The sequence below is a fragment of the Siphateles boraxobius genome, unplaced genomic scaffold (genome assembly GCF_051911475.1).
Source record: "Siphateles boraxobius isolate OS27281-9 unplaced genomic scaffold, OSU_SipBor_1 19, whole genome shotgun sequence".
In the NCBI taxonomy this organism is placed as follows: Eukaryota; Metazoa; Chordata; class Actinopteri; order Cypriniformes; family Leuciscidae; genus Siphateles; species Siphateles boraxobius.
Genome location: NW_027508799.1, coordinates 32,667,303 through 32,688,821, shown reverse-complemented (window position 1 = coordinate 32,688,821; position 21,519 = coordinate 32,667,303). Strand labels below are relative to the sequence as shown.

Genomic DNA, 21,519 nt, shown 5'->3' with positions numbered 1-21,519 from the left:
AGTGTATTGTAATGACCCAACTGACATATTTTTTCTAGTTTTTTTTGCAGTGTGTCCATTGTTAATTTATTGTTAATAAAAAAATCGAAATATTAAATGCTAGTATAAAATATAAAAAGGTAGTATATATCATTTTAAATGAATCTACATTAATAAATGCTATGAAAGTATTTCATTTTTAGTTCATTACCTAATGTATTAGGTATAATGATAACTGATAGTCAACAGATTATTATTGTAAAGTGTTTAAAATATTACTTTGATCTATAGATACTTGAAAGTTCATGAGAATGTGATTTTGCATTGCAGAAATGAGAATTTGTGGGGTAATGCGCTTAATTGATATGAAAATGTCAATGCAAAAAAAAAAAAGCATAATAAATGCATCATTTTCTTCTTAATTACTCTTTTAATGTAATTGCATTAAATGTGCATCAAATAGTTAATTTTCCTCTCAGTCCCAGTGGAAATTAGCCTGGCTCCGCCCTCCTACGCACTTCTGCTCAATTTCATTTTCCTTCAGTACTACGTCTGGGATTGCGCTGTAGACTTTGGTTTTCTCCGATCAATTTTTTACCGGGCCAATCAGCGAACAGAGGGAGTGGCTGAGAACGATGACGTTGATGTCGACTCGTGCGTTATTTTGAGTTGTAGTTCAAAATAAGAAAGATGCGAGCGAAGCCATTCGGTCCGTTGTGGCAACGCTGCCGAATATCAAGAAGTTAAAGCCGGAGCAAGAACAATCTTTGCTTAGTTTTGTGTTTATGGCCATCCTCCCACGGGGTTCGGGAAAAGACATATGTCACGACCAAACGTCAGCGATCGGTTATGGCAGATAGAGTGACTCTGGGCAGATCCAATAGTTTTAGACTTCCTTCAATAGAATACCCACCTACAAGGAAGTTAACGCTTGTCAATGGAGCGGTGCCAGACTCTCTGTACAAATGAAATGTACGAGAGTCTGGTAGAACCAGGCTAAGTGGAAATGTGGCATTGTCTGAATGTGAACTTTCAGTTTTTGCAGTCGAGTTCAAGCGGTTTCACTCATATGCAAACAGGTTATGATGGCGATTCAGGTAGTAAACACAGGCACACATGACCGGGACAGATATGAGTCTGATAATCACAACTGACAGGCAGAAGTTGCCACAGGAGGACAGCGCTGGGTCCCAGTCAGGAGTCCACCGATAACCTACACAAACACCCATAGATTAGGGGACTTTAATAGCAGGATATGGTGAAAAAATAATCAGAACCCGCTCAAAACACTCCAGTCGCTCTTACAAATGTCTGAATGCTGTTGCTTTTGCAGTGTTTCTTAACTAGTTTTGCTTCAGAACCAAGATTTTGTTAGTGAACCAGAATTGTAAACCGAAATAACAAAAAATTTCAATTTTTGTAAATGCATAAACATCGGAAATATGATTTACAGTCTAGTTTTAGTGTCTCCAAATATTACTTTTTATTCTCTCAAAGGTCAAATAAAGGTTCTTCATGGAAACACCCATGGATTAGTGTATATTCATCCTATTTAATGCATATTTATGAAATGTTGTGTAGTTTTTTATGGTTTAATGGCACATCATCAGCTTCCGCCATCAAAAGCATTTGTGAACAGACACAGAAACTTGCTGTATTGCGATGACAGTCAGACATTTATAATTGTGTGTGAAGTGAACAGATGTTTTCTTTAGATTCAGATTGAGAGATTGGGGCTTGTCTTACCCTGCAGGGCATCGCGGGATGAGTTTCCTGTAAAAGAACGAGAGAGATAGTAAAAGAGAAGTAAAGCGGTTGTTGGACAGGATGAGTATATTTATTACTGACACTTACGACAGAGATTATTTTCACACGTCTCCTGCCTACATCCACTGCATGATGACCCTTCTCTGTATGGAGCAACTCCTCGATAATTTCCTCTGTTGAAAACAATTTAGTTTTGTGCAAACAGTACGAAAATATGCATTATCCTGCTTTACATAAAAGGCACCGTTCACAATGCGCCACACCTGCAAATGTGGTTTTCATACTTACGCTGTTGCATAGTTGCACACAAATATGATTCCTGGCATTGTTGAGAAAGAAACCACACCGTTTGGGCAGGCCTGCGCGGCACAACCAACCTTGTACGTGTCTGCCCAAACAACCTTTACATGCAGAAAACACGTTATTCAGAGAGGCCTTATTCACTTATGTTTTGAACACATGAGTGTTTGGTTGAGCTTTGAGTGTGTACCTGTGTGTAGTGGCCGCACACTTTTGAGCACTGGTTCTGATTGTAATTGTAATCTTGCACCTCGTCCACCCATGACTTAATTGCAGATTTCACTGTGAATTGGGTGTAAGGATATCCAACCCAGATGTTTTCACCCACAGAAGTGAACGAAGGGTGCATCCTTCTCACATCCTTAAGGTGAATGTTATGTTTAAAGTCACAGACTCTCGCCCAGGCCCGCGCCGTCACCGCCAGCCCTTCATCCCACGTCTGCACACACACACACACACACACACACACACACACACACACACACACACACACACACACACACACACACACACACACACACACACACACACACACACACACACACACACACACACACACACACACACACACACACACACACACACACACACACGCTTATTATGGCTTCATTTGTGATTAATGTTGTAATCCTATAACAGATCCTTAGACTCACATGCAAACTGCCCTGTACACATTCATGCCTTTGCATCTATTGGGAAATTCTGTTCATTCCCGACACTGAGAAAACATCTTAAATCAGCTTCAAAATGATTTGCTGCTGGTTTAGAGGATTTTTGGGAGCTTATTGTTCTACTATTAAAGCATTTGGTAAGACTAACATATCAACATAGGCTGTTTCCCCTCCAGCAGTGCATGTTACTTATCCGGTGAAACAGGAAATTGCATGAGAAAAAACGTAGAATAGGTTTTCATGAGGAATTAATTAGATATTGAAAAGCTCATTTTAAAAGATAATTTAACATATCTATAAATACTGTAATAGCATACAAATAATACTATAACAAAAATGATGTCTATTGTAGTTGATATTTTATTTTATAGTTCAAAGTTTGAAACTAAAAGTGAAAATACTAGCAGTTAGACTAGAGGTAATCAGCCTTAATTTTCCATTTCAAATCAGACCAAACTACCATTTTATGCAACTGACTTTAGGAATTGTAAAAATACAGCAGCCGCACACTCAAAACACTGTGCAAAATCAATTTTAATAGCAAGCTTTCGGTCTTGCCTGAAGAAGGTCGGAAGACCGAAAGCTTGCTATTAAAATTGATTTTGCACAGTGTTTTGAGTGTGTGGCTGCTGTATTTTTACAATTCCTGATGATTTAATGTAGCAGCACCTCTCTACAAGACATTTTTGACGGATGAGCGGTGGTTCTTTTCTATTTTTTCGATTTTGCAACTGACTTTAAAAAGTTCAGACCAGTCTTGAAGAAAAAAATACAATGACTGACTCGTAGTCTAAGCAGTTTATCCAACTGGCGGATCAGAGACATCATAAACATCTCATATTTACCATGTAGCGCATGTTGCTGGCCGATGGTTTCACGTTTGTGCGGTGGATGTTGTGTTCTCTCACACATTCCTCAAAAAATGCTGGATCTGTGATATCGAAGAAGGGCTCGCTGGAAACCAGTTTAAGCAGAACGGTGACAGAGATCAGAACGTGTATAAAGTCACTCATCACTGAGTTTGACTGACGACTGAGAAGAGTTTCCTGTTAGTGTTATGAACATCGACCTAACTTGTAATGCTGAACTATTTTTACTCACTTCTGCTTTTTCAAAAGAGCTTATGAGAAACCTTTTAGATGAAACTAACAAGTCAAAACCTCACATCAGTTGTATACCGCACTGCATTGTGGGTCAAACCACTTCCCCCTTCTCACCATTTGAACTCAGGTTTTCACCAGGTTAACTCGAGTAAATGCAATGGATGAAGGTTTTAATATCATGATTTATGAGTTTGGCATCTCTACCATAAAAATAGTTAGATTTTGTTAGTGAACCAGAATTGTAAACCGAAATGTACTGTAAATGCATAAACATCGGAAATATGATTTACAGTCTAGTGTTAGTGTCTCCAAATATTAGTTTTTATTCTCTCAAAGGTCAAATAAAGGTTCTTCATGGAAACACCCATGGATTAGTGTATATTCATCCTATTTAATGCATATTTATGAAATGTTGTGTAGTTTTTTATGGTTTAATGGCACATCATCAGCTTCCGCCATCAAAAGCATTTGTGAACAGACACAGAAACTTGCTGTATTGCGATGACAGTCAGACATTTATAATTGTGTGTGAAGTGAACGGATCTTTTCTTTAGATTCAGATTGAGAGATTGGGGCTTGTCTTACCCTGCAGGGCATCGCGGGATGAGTTTCCTGTAAAAGAACGAGAGAGATAGTAAAAGAGAAGTAAAGCGGTTGTTGGACAGGATGAGTATATTTATTACTGACACTTACGACAGAGATTATTTTCACACGTCTCCTGCCTACATCCACTGCATGATGACCCTTCTCTGTATGGAGCAACTCCTCGATAATTTCCTCTGTTGAAAACAATTTAGTTTTGTGCAAACATCCTGCTTTACATAAAAGTTCACAATGCGCCACACCTGCAAATGTGGTTTTCATACTTACGCTGTTGCATAGTTGCACACAAATATGATTCCTGGCATTGTTGAGAAAGAAACCACACCGTTTGGGAAGGCCTGCGCGGCACAACCAACCTTGTACGTGCAGAAAACAAGCGATATAGCGAGGCCTTATTCACTTATGTTTGAACATCTCTGGCATCTCTACCATAAAAATAGTTTTTATAGTGCAATCATGTTTGCAAAGCTAAAACATTAAATAATGTAAGATGTTCTTCAGGATATTGAGCTTCATAACCTGTATGTAGATGTGGTGTAACTGGCATTGCATTTGCATTTTGTCTTGTTTCCCGTTTCTGATGAGAGCAGGGCTTTATTTAGCGGTGAAAAGTTGAAAACATGTTTTTCTCTGACTAGAAATGATTTTGTCATCATCGTAGCACAACATCTGTCAGTGCTGTCATTGTTAACTAAAACTATTAAAAGTCGCTTCCGTTAATTGTATTAAAGCATGAAATTGAAGTATTTATTTTATATTACAGTGGGGTTTAAAATGTCTGAATTCAGGCAAAATCCATTTGAATATTTCTTCCTTATTTTAAGTTTTTTAAGTACTTTATAATCAACTTGAAGTACTGTAAAAAAAACATTTAGCAAATAAATGCTTTAAGAGAATGTGCACTTTTTAATAAAAAAAAACAAACATATTTTTTATTAAAATATGTCACTTTATTAGTCACACAGAGTCCAAAAGTCTGAGAACACATTGTAAATATGTGATTTAAAAAAACAAAACAAACAAACATTTCAAACCCATAAATAAACAATTAACTACATGACAATAATATAGGAAGCTTAATATACATGAAACTACCGTAGCACAACTATGAAGAAAATCAGATGCCAGGGAAAACAAACAATGTAGTACAACGTGAAAACGAAGCACAATTATTTGTGAAAAGAATCAAGTATTCCAGAGAAACATAATTCAGTTTAACATAAAACAAGAAATTTCCACAAGTATGATTGAGCAGCATCAGTCTCACACCCTCAAAACCACATACATAATTTAATGAACCAGAAAAATTATATTGATTACGTAAAATGTTTGTGTGTGTAAGTCCTTATATAATAGTGTGCATTCAAGTTTCAATTTCTGTTATGGGTAGGGCTAGAAAATGTCATTATCATTAAAAGGTCAAATGTCATTAAATGTCATCCGTATAAAAACCTTTATGCCTATGGAATGTTCTCATAATAACCAACGTGTACCAACATATGTGTATGTTTGTGGCTGGCCTGGTTAACACATTATGGAAATGAAATCCTTGTCCTTGTGGGGATTTTTTTTTTGGTTTTGGAGAGTTTGTACAGTTTAAAAATAATTATGTCTATGGAAAATCCCCATAAAACATAAAAACACAGTGTGTGTGTGTGTGTGTGTGTGTGTGTGTGTGTGTGTGTGAGTGTGTGTGTGTGTGTGTGTGTGTGTGTGTGTGTGTGTGTGTGTGTGTGTGTGTGTGTGTGTGTGTGTGTGTGTGTGTGTGTGTGTGTGTGTGTGTGTGTGTGTGTGTGTGTGTGTGTGTGTGTGTGTGTGTGTGTGTGTGTGTGCGTGCATTAAGACAGCACACAGGCATTACTGCTCTCATCGTTCACGTCCGTTTCACCTGTAATTTGAAGGAAATGATCCCAGTCTGGCCCTGATAGTGGCAGTTCCGTCTGAAAATGATTCCAGAACCTGCCAGTGAAAAACAAATGCTATTATAGACCTAATAGTCATGAATGCCACTGCTTGTATTTCTCTTATCTGAAATGTTTTTGTCATCATGTTAGCAAAGTTGTCGTCAGCGTTGTTATTGTTAACTTAATCTAAAATGGTAACACTATAAAATAATCTTCCATTTTTTAATATTAAATAATGCATAATCTAACATTAAATAACAATAACAGCATGTAGTTACCTTTGTTAATGTTATTTAATAAAATAATTCATGTTCAACTGTTGACTTTTGATCTTAAAAAATATAGTTGTAAATGTTGAGATAAACGTGAACTGATTAATAAATGCTCATTTTCATTCTTAGTTCATGTAAACTAATGAAACCTTACTGTAGTGTTACCGATAAAATTTAAATAAATGGAAATTAGAAATTAAATAAGGTCAAAACTGTTACACTCTTAAATGAAAAGGTTCTGTCAGGCGCATCATATATAGAACCTTTCAGGGGTTCCAATCATGGGATCATTTTATGCATTTAGTATTAATTACTTGATTTAGTCATTTTTATTTTTGATTAAGTTTTATGAAAAACATTAATAACCTGTTAAACATGAAAGTATTATGCAATAATTGAATATATTTCTCCTTATTTAGAACCTTTTTGGCATGAAGAGTTCATCACTTATACACTGTTATGTATTTTTCCTTTTCATATTGTGTTGATTGTATTTTACTTGTGGTGGTAAACATCAGGATCTCGACTCATTCTGTTATTGAAGCCGATGTACAGGTCGTCCCATAGCAGCCCGTTCAAAACTACGTGTCTCATCACCCCCACTCTGTTCTTGATCTAAACACACACGTTTCATGTATTAAAATCAGTGCATATCTCATCCAAAACACCATTAAAAAAATAAGCTGTTGAACCAACTTAATTAAATTAAGGAAAACTTTTCTTGAAAATTGAAATTACATTTTCCCAACAAAATCTAATTAGTTTGTAATGATTTGTTGCAATCTTACAGTATGAACTTAAATTAATTTTGTCAAGACTAAAATAATTGTGTCATTCCTAGATAAAGTTTTAACTAGATTTAATTTTTGTCCTGCCTAAACATAATAATTTTAGCTAATTTGACTACAGTTACTTCCAATGATAGTAGCTAGTAGCGTTCAATTTAATTAGATCAACTTTTTACACAGTAATTTTAGATATGACTAATGAAGGTCTGTGAGTAACAACATCTTTCCATTTACTGAAAAACACATAAAATAACACTTTAATCCCTAAATTTACCCTGCAGTCCCTTGCAAAGCATGCTGGGAAGGAACTACAGATCCACCCAGTTAGTTGTCAACAAAAATGATTCATGTAGTTTTCACACAAATGCATTAAGTAAACTTCAGTTTTAAATATATTAGGTGTATTGAATACAATTAAATTAAGTTGTGACAAAATATTAAACAATCGTGTTAGTTTTGCTTATTTTAATTAATTAAATTTAATAAGAGGCAACAATCATTTTTTTGAGTGTGTGCTACAGGACTTGAGTCAGGTCACCTCCTCGTACGCGTGATCTCTCTCCGGGCGCGTGTCTGGGAAAGAAAGGTCCAGAAAGTCCACTAAATAGTTGTAACCTCCATGCAGGGGCTTGAAATCATCATCCGTCTCCATGACCTGATGGGAAAACACTCAGTGTTAGAGTTTAACTCATCTGTGTGCGGGTTTGTTTGTGTATGTGTGAGATCCACCTGCCGTTGGCTATAAAAATATTATTTACCCGAATGACCAGATTGTAGCCTTTAAATCCTGCCCAGTTATAATAGTATTGGATCCAGCTTTTGTATTTAAAGATTTCAGCTGAAATGGAAGCATTCAGTTCATCCACATACAAGTCAAAGTCCCAACTGTCCTTATAGATCTTTGTACCGCTGGGCGGTTCAGTGATGGCACTCCTATGGTTATGATATTTAAACCAGAAAAGAAAATGAAAAACAGGCAGACATAATTACAGAAAGTCATGCTACATGCTAATTCACTCATGCATATGTGAATATGATCATAACATAATTCTCAAATCAAAATTAAAGAGATGCATGCTCAAAAACTATAAACAAGAAACATAAAAAGGTAAAAAACAATGTCAGAGACTACAGTCGTTTACAAATAAATAGTTTACAGATTACACTTACTGTTGAATATGCATTTATAAAATGCTTAGTTATTCAATCATGCTTGGTTATTATGGTTAACTAAAACTAAAAGCCTAAAAAATATTTTTTTTTCCATCAAATAAAAGAAACATGAACTAAAATAAAATATAAAAAAACTTTATACTTTAGCTAGTAGTCGACAAAGCAACTGTTACAAAAAAAATAATAAAAACCACCAAAGCACACAATAAAATGACTAAAATTGTAATGAAAAATTTAAATTTAAAACTAAATTATTACTAAACTATGACAATATCTTAATGATACTAAAATAACCAGGTCATGTTTGTTAAAGTTAATTTTAATACATTTCAATGTTTGCTCTTATTATAAAACAACAAATAATTAAACATCAAATTAAAAAGCAAATAATTAAACATCAAATTATTCCAGAATTAAGAAAACATGAAGGAGAAGAGAGTAAAAAAGAAACAAGCATAATACATGCCTCAATGATTATAAGGAACTTATAACCAGTTGAGAACTGCTGATAATGCACTGAAGCTACATCAACATGTTCATATGCTACATGCTAATGACAATAAAGCCATGAGAATGCTACATACATGCTAACGAAAAGAACGCTACATGCTAATGTCAATAAAGCCATAGGAACGTTACATGCTAATGCTAATAAAGCCATGAGAATGCTACAAGCTAATGCTAACAAATCATGGGGCACTACATGCTAATGCTAATAAAGCCATGAGAACGCTACATGCTAATGCTAATAAAGCCATGGAGACGTTACATGTTAATGCTAATAAAGCCATGGGAATGATACAGACTATCAGTGTTAAAGCCATGGGGACATTACATGCTAATACCAATTAATCTATGGGAATGCTACATGTTAATGCAAAGAACACTACATGCTAGTGTTAATAAAGCCATGGGAATGCTACATGGTTTTAAAGTAATGGGAACATTACATGCTAATGCTAATAAAGCCAATGGAATGCTACATGCTAATTAAGTCATGGGAATGTTATATGCTAATGCTAATAAAGCCATGGGAATACTACATGCTAATGCTAAATAAGCCATAGGAACATTACATGCTAATAAAGCCAAGGGAATGCTACATGCTAATGAAGTCATGGGAAGGTTATATGCTAATGCTAATAAAGCCGTGGGAAGACTACATGCTAATGCTAAGTAAGCCTTAGGAACATTACATGCTAATAAAGGCATGGGAAAGTTACATGCTAATGCTAATAAAGCCATGATACCTTTTAGATGTGTCATTTAGCGCGAGGGCCAAATCCAGGACAGAACCGGGTAAAGGTGTCCAGGTTAAGATGTTTGGACAGCTCTTCCTGATGGATTCGTTCAGGTCTGCTGGGCTGTTCTTGATATTCGTCTCCTTTATGTACCTGTTAATCATGTTAGAGTGTTACTTCATAATACACTTTGATGACTGTTATATACACTACCGGAATAATTAATATTTTTTAATGTTTTTGAAAGAAATTTCTATTATAAACATCTTCACTGTTAGTTTTGATAAATTTAATGCACCCTTGCTGAATAAAAGTATTAATTTCTTTACAAAAAAAATTATAATCTTTGAACGGTATTGTAATAGTAATGTGTTTGAGTCAAACATCACACTACATGCATAAAATAGCTTGTGAATGTTGTTTCGTGCTGACTAATGATGTTTTCATTAAAAGTGAAAATGCATTCTTGCATACAGTAGCTAGCTATCTAGTGACGAGAGATGCATTAATATCCACCTGTCAGAAGGATGAGCTTCAGTGAAGTATCCAGCAAACGGGCAGTAGATCTTGGGCTGCAGGGATTTCACCAGCTGAGTCTTATAGTTTAGCAGTTTCTTCCTCTCATTCTTGATGAAATCCGCCTTCCAGCTTTCTGTCAAAGTCAGAAAATTAGAATTAGAGATGCCTTAATGTACATTTTTGAAGAAATAAACCTGCATGTGTAACAAAGACTTTAGATATACAAAGATGGCGCATTCGTTACTATAAATGGAAGAAAGTGCAACGCACAATATGGCGGAATAAGACCCGCATTCTAAATAAAAGAGCCAATCACCAATTGGTAAAGTCTTCGCATCACTGTAGCTGCCGTTAATTATTGCTATAAAAACTGTCTGTGTTTTGAGAAGCACTCTTATGATTGCACATGTGCACTCCACTTAAAATATGCAGTTTTTTGTCATGATTCGAGCATTTAGAAACAAAATGTCATGAGACAGATGTTGTCAGATTGAATTGGTGATTTCAAATATAAAATGTATTCGTAATTTGTAAAAGTTAATGTTTCCCCAAAGAGAGATAGGAGCTGTACTTGCATGACTTAAAATAGCTGTTCAAAGATGGCCGCCGAGTGAAATGACTTGCCTTAAAGGGACTTCGGTGTGTAACTCACCAGTGTACTTGCCGCCGTGGAAGGTCATGGGGAAACCGGAGGCGCCGCCGGCGAAGTCGCTCATCATCACGTCAACACCGTGAGGGAGACGTCCATTGTTTGGTCTGGTGCAGTCCACCGTATTCAGGATCATGTGACCTTGAAAGGTGTTTTTTTTATTTAGTTTATCCAACCTATTAGCAAAGTTGTGCATTTCTGAGGGGCTTTAGCCGCTTTATTGAGGAGAAAAACTATCTGATGAAGATAATCTGTTTGTAGGCGATTCATCATTTTTATTTACATGAAACAACATTATTTTACTGTATTATCTTAACATATTTATGGAGGGTGTCACTTTCACACCCTTGAACGGAATGAAGTGTGGTTGGTTTATCTACACTTTAACTTTTCCCCTAACGGCAGTTATTGACTTAATGTGTCCTGTATGTACTTTACATCACATGGTATAGATAAAGGCAACCGAAAATCTTTCTATGACCTCGTTCTGTTCATCTCGTCTTATTCTTATCATTAATTTGTTACTTATTGTTCATACTTAATTAGATAATTAGTAACATATAAGCTCTTAGTCCTTCCTCCAACAGAGGAATAACATGGGTCACATCAAGTCAAGTCACCTTTATTTATATAGTGCTTTATACAATTAAAATTGTTTCAAAGGAGCTTTACAGGGATAAACAGGACAAATCAGCAGCAAAATACCTTTATACTCCACAATCAAGCAGGTGTCCATCTCAGGATGAACTCCGTCCATCAAAATCATAAATCTCAGGTGATCATCGACCTTTCAAATGATTCAAAAGCCGAGATCATAAAAAGTAGAACACGTGAAAAAGAGCAAAAGAGAAAAAAAGCCACCGTATCACTTACATTCTGCCACACACCGAACGGCACCACTTTGATGTTTGTTAAATTCACTCCACTTTTCCCCAGATACCTGCAACAAAACACAAACAAACGTTTTTTCTGCAAGTCAGATGGTCTCTCTCTAGAGCAGGGTTTCTCAAACAGGGGTTAATTAAAAAATAAGGTCACACTTTAGTTTAGGGTCCAATTATCACTATTTACTACGACCTTTGCCTCAATAAATGCCTAATTACTGATTAGTAATAGTTCGGTAGTTGTTAAGTGTTAAGTTTAGGTATTGGGTGGATTAAGGGATGTAGAATATGGCCATGCAGAATAAGGCATATAATATGTGCTTTATAGGTACTAATAAACAGCTAATATAATATGCATGCTAATAAGCAACTAGTTCAGAATTGGATCCTAAACTAAAGTGTTACCAAAATTAATAAAAGCCTGTAAAATTGAAAACCTCTGAACTGTCAAACCCCTTTTTGAACATAGATGTGAAAAGCACAATCCGTTCTTAAAGGGGTAGTGCTTTGTAATTCCAAAAAAAGACTATTTACCACTTTATTTACAAAATATGAATCTCCAATGCAGGTTCACGAGATGTTTGATGCGCGTTGGAGATAAATATATTGTAAATAAAGTGGTAAATTATGTTTTTTTGCACAAACAAAGTACTCCCGTCACTTCATAAAATTGAGGTTAAACCACTAGAGTCACATGGATTACTTTAATGATGTCTTTATTATCTTTCTGGGGCTTGAAACTGGTAGTTGCGTAGCTGTCAATGGAGGGACAGAAAGCTCTCAGATTTCATTAAAAAGATGAACGAAAGTCTTACGGGTTTGGAACGACATGAGCGTGCGTAATCAGGAAAATCAACCACAGACAATAAACATAAACGAGACCAAACAAAGAGCTGAACGAACTGAAGGCTTAAATGCACAGACTAAGTAATCAATGGAAAGCGGAACAGGTGCGTAAATTAGGAACAATGGAAACTGAGGGCCTGTTTACACGACACCGCTTTCAACTAAAAACGTAAAACTTTTTATGCGTATTTTGGCCGTTCGTTTACACGTTTTGGGTGCCTGAAAACACAAACTTCTGAAAACGGGTTTCAAAGTGCAAGTTTTCGAAAATGGTCTCTGTGTAAACAACAAAAACGTGAATTTCTGAAGACAATGATGTCATGCACATGCGTATTATGTGTTCAGTCTATAGTGTTTCATCGCCATCTAATGGCCTGGCAGCAGAATACAGCGGTTTTAGTCTTTTTTGCAGATCCGTGTGAATGGGGCAGCCCGATCTCACGGCAATTCGTACAAATTTTACGAGGTGGCTAATTCGTACAAATTCATACGACCTCACTTGTACGAATTAGTACGATTTTTGCTAAATCGTACATATTTTACGAGTTGCCCAATCCGTATGAATTTGTACGAATGACCTAGCCCTGACCCCTCCCCTAAACCTACCCATCACGTGGGTTCAGACAAATCGTACAAATTCGTACGAGTGAGGAAAAATAGTGCCTTTTTCAACTATTAAATAACTTTTTGTGGAATGGAAAGATTCCATTGATGTTAAAGATTCTTTTTGGAATTATTATACTTTTTTTTTAAAGTGTGTGAAGTCGTTTGCTCTAGATTTCAGACTCACCAGAACACCGGCCTTGAAGTGTCTCCAACATAAATGGGAATATCTGGACGCTTTTTGGAAAGATGTCTCAACGTTGGGTAGCTGATAGAAAAAATATGCAAAATATATATATTTTTTGCATTATATAATTTAATATAAGGAATATAATACATGCAGTTGAAGTGTTGTGGTGGATCAGACTGTAACCTCAGGTGGTCTGAATGCATGTGGCTGATGTAAATGAGATCTGCCTGACTGAGTCTGTCCATGGCATCAGATGGAGGTTCATGAACGAGCCACCAGCCTCTCGCAAACGCTGGTCCAGTGAGCCACGGGTCAAACATCATCGTCTTTTTCCCCGCTTTAAGCTCCATACACGCGTGCGTGATGTATGTCAGCTGAAACAAACACACATAGAGAGTATTTATGAATTGAATGCGTTTCATGGCAACAATGTGAAAAAACATGTTAGCATCGTGCTAATTCATGCTAGCAATATATTAAAACGTTACCAAATTGCTAAATAATGCTAAACACATGCTAACAGCATGATAAAACATGCTAGCATTGTGATAAAAGTTTGTCACGGCGAACTTCACTTTAAATTTAAAATAGCTGTTATGATATTTCAAGTATTCAGTGTCACATGATCCTTCAGAAATCATTCTAATATGATGATTTGCTGCTCAAGTAACATTTATGATTATTATCAATGTTGAAAACAGTTGTGCTCCTTCATAGTTTTGTGGAAATCATGACACTTTTTCTCTCATAATTCGTTGATGAATAGAAGGTAAGTTTTTTTAGAGAAAAAACAGTGTTATAGAATTTTTTTGAAACATTACAAATTATAAATGTCTTTACTGACACTTTTCTCAATTTAATGTGCCCTAGCTGAATAACAGTATATTCATTTATTTCAAACCCCCCAAATTGTGAATACTATCAGCATGAGTACCAGCTGCATATTAGTGCGATTTACTCTACTTTTTTCCTTTGGCATTTTATTTACTTTTCGTTTTTTTTAAATATGAGAATAGCCTACTGCAGGAAGGGAAGGATGTAGGATCTAATCTGCTGCAGTGTTTATTTAAACAAACTTAAAAACTCAGGGATAACAGAACAACCTACGATATGCAACCAACGACAGACTACAGGACAAAACTAAACAGTCTTAAATACACAGGCAAACATGGAGAGTTAACAAGATAATTAACAAGACACAGCTGACAAGACAAACGAGATGAAACACGTGTGAAAACAATCGAGGAGACGGGTGAAAGTATACAAACAAGCAAGACAGAACCTTACGTGACACAAACTTCACTTTGAAAGATAATTTTGACTGATCCTTTGGCAAATAAAACCTACAGAATATCAGTTTATTGAACTGGAAACAGTGTTCTCATGGCTGTGGATGTGTGAGCAGGGACTTACAAAGCAATCAAAGCTGACACGCACAATAGATACAATAGGTTTATTTAACATGCAGTTTGAATTAGCACATCAATATTTAGTCTTGACTGTATGAATTAAGTATAAATGTATTCTTATTGATGCTAAGTTATTTTCTCTTTTGTTTGATTCACGTTAATGACACAGAGCAGCAGGTTTATTAGGCTGCTGTCACTTTAAGGCCAAACGCACGGATCCATTATACTGATACACATCCGGTTTACACCCAAATTTTTACTTTCACTTGAGACATAACCAGTTGTGTTTACATGAATACTCCACATGATGGACATTTTGGCATAATTGCATATGTGTATTTGATCATTCAAGTGAAATAAGAGTGAAAAAGTACTGAACTCACGATCACATGGTGAGAGACGCTTTTTTCTGTGTGCACACTTACGCTGTGTGTCAGTCAGCGCGTTAGTTTATTGAGTTATTTTATTTTTTGCCGCCATAAAATAACATTGACTGTTGCAGGGTTAGACTCAGGTAGACTGAATGGATCATTAATGAGTGTGATTTACCGAGATCTCTCCGGCGTGTAGCTCTTGTGATTCTCTCGGCTCTGCGGTCCAGGGGTCTGGAGGATTCAACTCAACCAGCTCTAAACTACCGTCAGTGTCTGACAGCACTGCCTCTACACACACACACACACACACACACACACACGCACACGCACACACACACGCACACGCACACACACACAAATACTGATAAGACGATAACAGCTCCCACTAACAGGAAACTTTCTCAAAAATTTGACTAACGTTCTGGCAAGTTATGAACAAACATTCTTCCAGTAACGCTAGTAGAACATTCAGTCAGAGTGATCTGGTTTTTCAAGTATAAAACCCTTAATTACACATCGTTCATGGAAATGTTTATAGTTTGTCTATGTTACTACTTGTTTCAGAACGTTCAGAGAACATTCAAAAGATATTTTCCATAATGATTGCGAAATTATAAAATGGAATGTTGCTTTAACGTTCGCATAACCAAGAAAAAGAGAACTTTCAGAAATAATGCTTTTATTATTTAATGGAAACGCTAGAAAAATGTTCTTAGAACATTCGCTTCCAACCAAAATACAAATAATATACATCTATGATATTTTATATGTGTGTGTGTATACAGTATATATATATATATATATACTGTATATACACCTATCAGTATTAAGTTTTTAAAAATTATTAGCAGGAATTAAAATGACATAAAATGTTTATAAACTCTTAAAAATAAAGGTTTCAAAAGGGGGTTTTCACAGCGATGTCATTAAAGCACAATTCAGTGAACAGTTCTAAAAAAACTTTTCTTAAAAATCTAAAATACCTTTTCCACTATAAAGAACCTTTTGTGGAATGGAAAGATTTCATTTCTCCAGTAGCAGTTTTAAATAACAATGATTTTACCGAGTTCATCTTGCATGAAGCTGTCTGGAGGGTTGACGTACTCCATGGTGGCCACATTAAGTTTCCAGTAGTGTTTAGTGCAGCGCACTGTGCTGTTACACAAATACACAAGCACAATGATTCCTATAATATACTTCTACAATATTGAATTGTAAATCTTCCTGCACTGTGTGTCAGTGTTGGTTGCAGCAGAGATGAAACAGGATGTAAGTGCAGCAATCTTTATTTAGAAATCAACTCAAATCTTTACAAAACAGAATCACAGGAACAGAACAACCAACTTAACATGACGTAGAACTGACAATGAACTGAAAGAAACACAGGGTTTAAATTGACAGAAAAGAGAGGGCTAATTACACACCTGAACAGAAACAGAAAGAAACAGGGAGAGAACTATACTAGAAGATTAACAAAGAAATTCAGACATGAACAGAAAAAACAGGAAAAACTCTCATGAATGCACAAACTCAAAACGTGAAAGTTTTACATTACGCATTTTACATTACGTTCATCTCTTGTGGAAGGCTACATTTGTTTGATCAAAAATTAACAGTAAAATTGTAAATTATTATTAGAATTTAAAGAATAGTTTGCTATTTTAGTATATTTTCAAATGTAATTTATTCCTGTGATGGCAAAGCCGAATTTCCTGCATCATTACTGCAGTGTCACATGATTCTTTCCTAAACAATTATCGCACAATTAAACAATTATTTCACAATAGTTATTGCACAACACTAATGGTGCACAGGTGAAAGAGAATTAATGTTACAATAACTAGTAAGAAACTTCCTCCCACTTTCACCTGCTTTCCCCCCAGCAAATTCCTTCTTGTGTTCTTCTTCTTATTATTAATATCTCTTATTATTTCTGTTTAAATGAGTTTAGGTTCACTCACCTGCCATCCACGTCCTCTATGTCTTTAATGAAGAGTCCACCCTGGTGTTTGCACTGGTTTCTACACGCTCGTAGTTTGTCTTTGACTTTGTAAATGATGTAACATTTGCCATCCTCTGGGTTTTTCTTGAAGTTAATTCCCTCTTTCAGTGCCTGGACGTCTTCAGCGGGCAGTCGCAGGACTGTTTTTGAGACCTGAGATGTCATTCTGCTCCAGCTAGAGATGAGCGGTTTGTCAGTTCATTGGCAGATCTTTTATATAAGGTCATATATAATATAAGAATTATTACAAGTTCTTAGATTCAGTTTCAAGCTCAGCAGAAGATTGGTTGACAAAATTTCCACTCATTTAAACTCAAAAACTTATATTCAGTTGCTGCCATAAATTTAAGTAGCCTTGTTCTGTTCTGAATAGGCCTGTTAAATTTAAAGTATTTGTTGTGGAGTGAGGGGAACTAAAATAGCCTGTAGCTTATTTGTTTATCTTTTTTTTTAATAACTTTTATAAATATTTAGCTATACCGGTAATTTACATTAGCCTATTTCTGAAAATAATATTTAGACTTATATGTGATATATATTTGCTTTTTTTCTTTCTCAAAACTGCAATTTTATATAGCGTATTTATCATGCTGCGAACGTTTTAAAGTATCTTAAAGTATTTAAAAGTATCCTAAGCCGTGTCTGTTTTGTCATTGCTCATTTTATGTGGTGGTGTCCCGCCTTGGGATTAAAATGTGTGTGTGTGTGTGTGTGTGTGTGTGTGTGTGTGTGTGTGTGTGTGTGTGTGTGTGTGTGTGTGTGTGTGTGTGTGTGTGTCTGTGTGTGTGTGTGTGCGCGCGCAGAATAGCTGGTTGACTTGCTGATTTGTACATGCCATGTGTGTCTACCTGCTGAACCTTTTTGGGCTTGCATATTTATAATTTGTTAGTATTTTGTACTTTTGTTTCTAGGGGTTGTCTTGCATATTTTTTTATCTTTAATAACATTTGTATATTTATATACGTCTCCTGCCCATTTCCAGTTAGCGAAGCGGTGTTGTCTTTGGGGGAAATGAATTAGTAAAAAGTCCCCGGGTGAGATTCCAGGGTGGATGATAGCTTGTGGGTATAATGAACTACACAAGTCATTATTGGGATAATTTGTACTTTTAGTAGATTTAAATGAGGGTAGGCTACTTTTACTTTAACTCGAGTAGCCTACGTGTCTAATTTAAAAAAAGACACCCGTTACTTTTTTTTTAATGCAATACATGTTAAGAAATGCGTAGTTAATTCTAAGCGCGCGCTGTCTCTTTTGGAGCGATGCCCCATTCATAAATGATTCACTCGTTACAGTCGATTCTGTTCAAAGACTTGATCAAACAGTTATGCAAAACTGTGTAAATTGGTTCGCGATACAGTTTGAATGATTTGTTCCGATCCCTGCACGCACTGAATCATCTTAAGCAAGAATTAAAGAACCACGAGGATTGGATGAAGTGGTGGACCATACAGTCAATTTGAAGCAAATCTCCATCGTATTGTTTGCCAGCTCATCTCTTTATTAGTTGAACATCTGCGTATGCTGTCTGCATCATTCATGTGAACGACTCCACAGGTAGGACAGCTACATATGCGATTTCATTTACAGGCAATACATTTTACAAACTGATCGTTCACAGAGTATGAATAAACACCCGCCAGCTACCAGTTTAAACGCGCCTGCAGAAATCTACATTTGATTACATTTTGGAGAACGGATGTGGTTCGTGTTTTGAGTCCAGATGTCATAAACCGGTCATGAGCGCCAGGCGAGCACATATGAACCGTTTTCCGTTCCTCCTTGGGGTGTAAGATTTAACGGCTCTGAGTGCATCCATATAACGTTACATGCCTTTGAACGCAAAACTCTGCAGGTTCTCTTTATTTTGACATTGTCTAATAATTAATATTGTCTAATAAAGATGATAACTTTTACTTGAGTAAATATTTCATTAAGTAGCCTACTTTTACTTTAGTAGCCTACAGTTTTTGGATAGTAGGCCTACTCAATACCCACCTCCGTGGGTTTAAGCCTCGGTGCAAAGCCGGTGTCATGTATGAGAGGAAGGGGAGGCAGCCGCAGCGAGCGCGGACACAGAGCGGCCAGAGAAACGGAGGAGTTACTGTAGTAAAGCGTTTGTGCAAAACTGCAGAAAAAATGCGGGTGTTGAGCATCCTCTCACCGGAAAAAGTGTGGGTGCTAAACAGAGCTGGCATCTCACGCATTCACCATGAGACTCACGCAATTGACCCTTTTCACACGCCACACATCCATTTTCTCACGCAGAGACAAATTGCGAAGCAAAGAGGACACTGACACCGCGACAGACAAGATAAAGCAGGTTACTTTTCATATGAAACAAATTCTCAGCTCTCAGGTTTTCTCAAATTTAAATTCAAACAATAAAAACCGGGTTGGGGCTTTTAAATGTGACGTGACAAATAGATAGCGCGTGTAAACCCATCTCTACTAGTTAATAGTAAATAAACACAAATTAACAATAATAGCTGTAGCCTATGTTGAAAGATACAGTATATACAACTTACCGAAATGTAGCCTATATACCTCATAGGCTACATAATATCGACAAATCAGAGTTTTTCGACCGCGCAAAGAAGTCAATAAAACAGCTGGAGAACAATGTCACATAACGTTACATTTACTTCTGAAAAAAAAAAACATTTAATGACCATAGCATAAATACTAATTATTTATTTATGCTAATAAATTAGTATTTTATAATATATGTAGTATTAGTATAAATTAGTATTTTGCTAAATATGAGCACTATTATATATTTATTATATTTTTACATATATCATTGAAATATTATAAAGTTGTGTTGTTATAATAAAAACCTCATGCATTTTTAACATTTAATAATACCAACTGACAGGGCTCTCTGTAGCCTATATGTTTACAGCTTTATGTGAGATTTTCTTAATTTAAAAATGAACATGTATCTACTGTACCTAATATTGTATTATCTACTATCTATTGTACTATCAAAATCTCAAAATTGACCAGTGCATGAATAAAACAATGGTTTTGCCGGTTATTTCTTGCCTAAAGTTTTCAAATACTCTTCAAATTATAACAAATAAAATAATTTTAATAATTTCACCGTTTTTTTTATATACAGTTATATATGGTGGAACATTACCTTTGTTGTGTCTTGAATTCTGCTGTAAATGTGAGTAGACAGTGGCTTCTATGAGTTCAAAGAGACTTTGTGCTGCAGCCCATGAATGTTCGAGGTCTTTATCAGGCCGTTTCAGGAACAGGGTGCGCACTCAACACGTCACTTTTTCATTTTCGAGTATATGCAACAACAAAAAAAAAAATCAAACATTTTTACAGAATACAGTAACTGCCCTAAGGCTGTGGGACTTGACGGAGTGTCATCCAGAGTCCTGAAGGCCGGTGCTGAACAACTAGCAGGTGTGTACACAGATATTTTAACCAGTCCCTGTCACAAGCGGTAGTTCCACGTAGGGCTGTGACTGTATGGGATTTTTTCTTACCGCGGTGAAGAAGCAACAAATCTCGCGGTTTGGCGGTTAACCTACAACACCCCCCCCTGTTAGGCTAAACTTAAACAACCTTTTTTAATAATTATAAAGCAGTTTTCTTTATTATTAACAGCCAATTAACATTTATATTCAATTCTAATATTAATAATTAACTATTAATTAGGCTAAAGTCACTAAGAAATGATCAACGTCTTTTAAGTCCTGTAGCTATTATGCCGTCCTTCACTGACAGATACTTTTCAGGCATCGCTGTTTGAGAAAAGTACTTTCGGTCAGGAAGTACATACAGGTCCTTCTCAAAAAATTAGCATATTGTGATAAAGTTCATTATTTTCCATAATGTAATGATAAAAATTAAACTTTCATATATTTTAGATTCATTGCACACCAACTGCAATATTTCAGGTCTTTTATTGTTTTAATACTGATGATTTTGGCATACAGCTCATGAAAACCCAAAATTCCTATCTCAAAAAATTAGCATATTTCATCCGACCAATAAAAGAAATGTTTTTAATACAAAAAAAAGTCAACCTTTAAATAATTATGTTCAGTTATGCACTCAATACTTGGTCGGGAATCCTTTTGCAGAAATGACTGCTTCAATGCGGCGTGGCATGGAGGCAATCAGCCTGTGGCACTGCTGAGGTGTTATGGAGGCCCAGGATGCTTCGATAGCGGCCTTAAGCTCATCCAGAGTGTTGGGTCTTGCGTCTCTCAACTAGGA

The 21,519-nt window shown here is 36.0% G+C and overlaps 2 protein-coding genes and 1 long non-coding RNA gene across 3 annotated transcripts; all 3 read right to left on the bottom strand.

The window, feature by feature from the left end:
• Positions 1–389: 389 nt before the first annotated feature.
• Positions 390–3,867, bottom strand: glipr1a (GLI pathogenesis-related 1a). Its single transcript, XM_077235071.1, has 7 exons — positions 3,563–3,867; positions 2,237–2,485; positions 2,035–2,147; positions 1,834–1,919; positions 1,726–1,752; positions 988–1,192; positions 390–471 (listed from the first exon to the last, which is right to left on the bottom strand). Exons 1-6 carry the CDS (start codon positions 3,728–3,730, stop codon positions 1,041–1,043), a joined length of 795 nt encoding a protein of 264 aa, XP_077091186.1. The 5' UTR covers positions 3,731–3,867; the 3' UTR covers positions 390–471; positions 988–1,040.
• Positions 3,868–4,354: 487 nt separating this feature from the next.
• LOC143742288 (uncharacterized) lies at positions 4,355–4,789 on the bottom strand. Its single transcript, XR_013205421.1, has 3 exons — positions 4,691–4,789; positions 4,514–4,599; positions 4,355–4,432 (listed from the first exon to the last, which is right to left on the bottom strand). It is a non-coding gene; the product is annotated as an uncharacterized LOC143742288 (long non-coding RNA).
• Positions 4,790–5,351: 562 nt separating this feature from the next.
• cmah (cytidine monophospho-N-acetylneuraminic acid hydroxylase) lies at positions 5,352–20,706 on the bottom strand. Its single transcript, XM_077235064.1, has 15 exons — positions 20,423–20,706; positions 17,237–17,452; positions 16,339–16,430; positions 15,451–15,563; positions 13,676–13,866; positions 13,490–13,570; positions 11,843–11,909; positions 11,675–11,756; positions 10,973–11,110; positions 10,318–10,453; positions 9,811–9,954; positions 8,146–8,320; positions 7,926–8,042; positions 7,099–7,214; positions 5,352–6,382 (listed from the first exon to the last, which is right to left on the bottom strand). Exons 2-15 carry the CDS (start codon positions 17,440–17,442, stop codon positions 6,262–6,264), a joined length of 1,779 nt encoding a protein of 592 aa, XP_077091179.1. The 5' UTR covers positions 17,443–17,452; positions 20,423–20,706; the 3' UTR covers positions 5,352–6,261.
• Between the last annotated feature and the right edge of the window lie 813 nt (positions 20,707–21,519).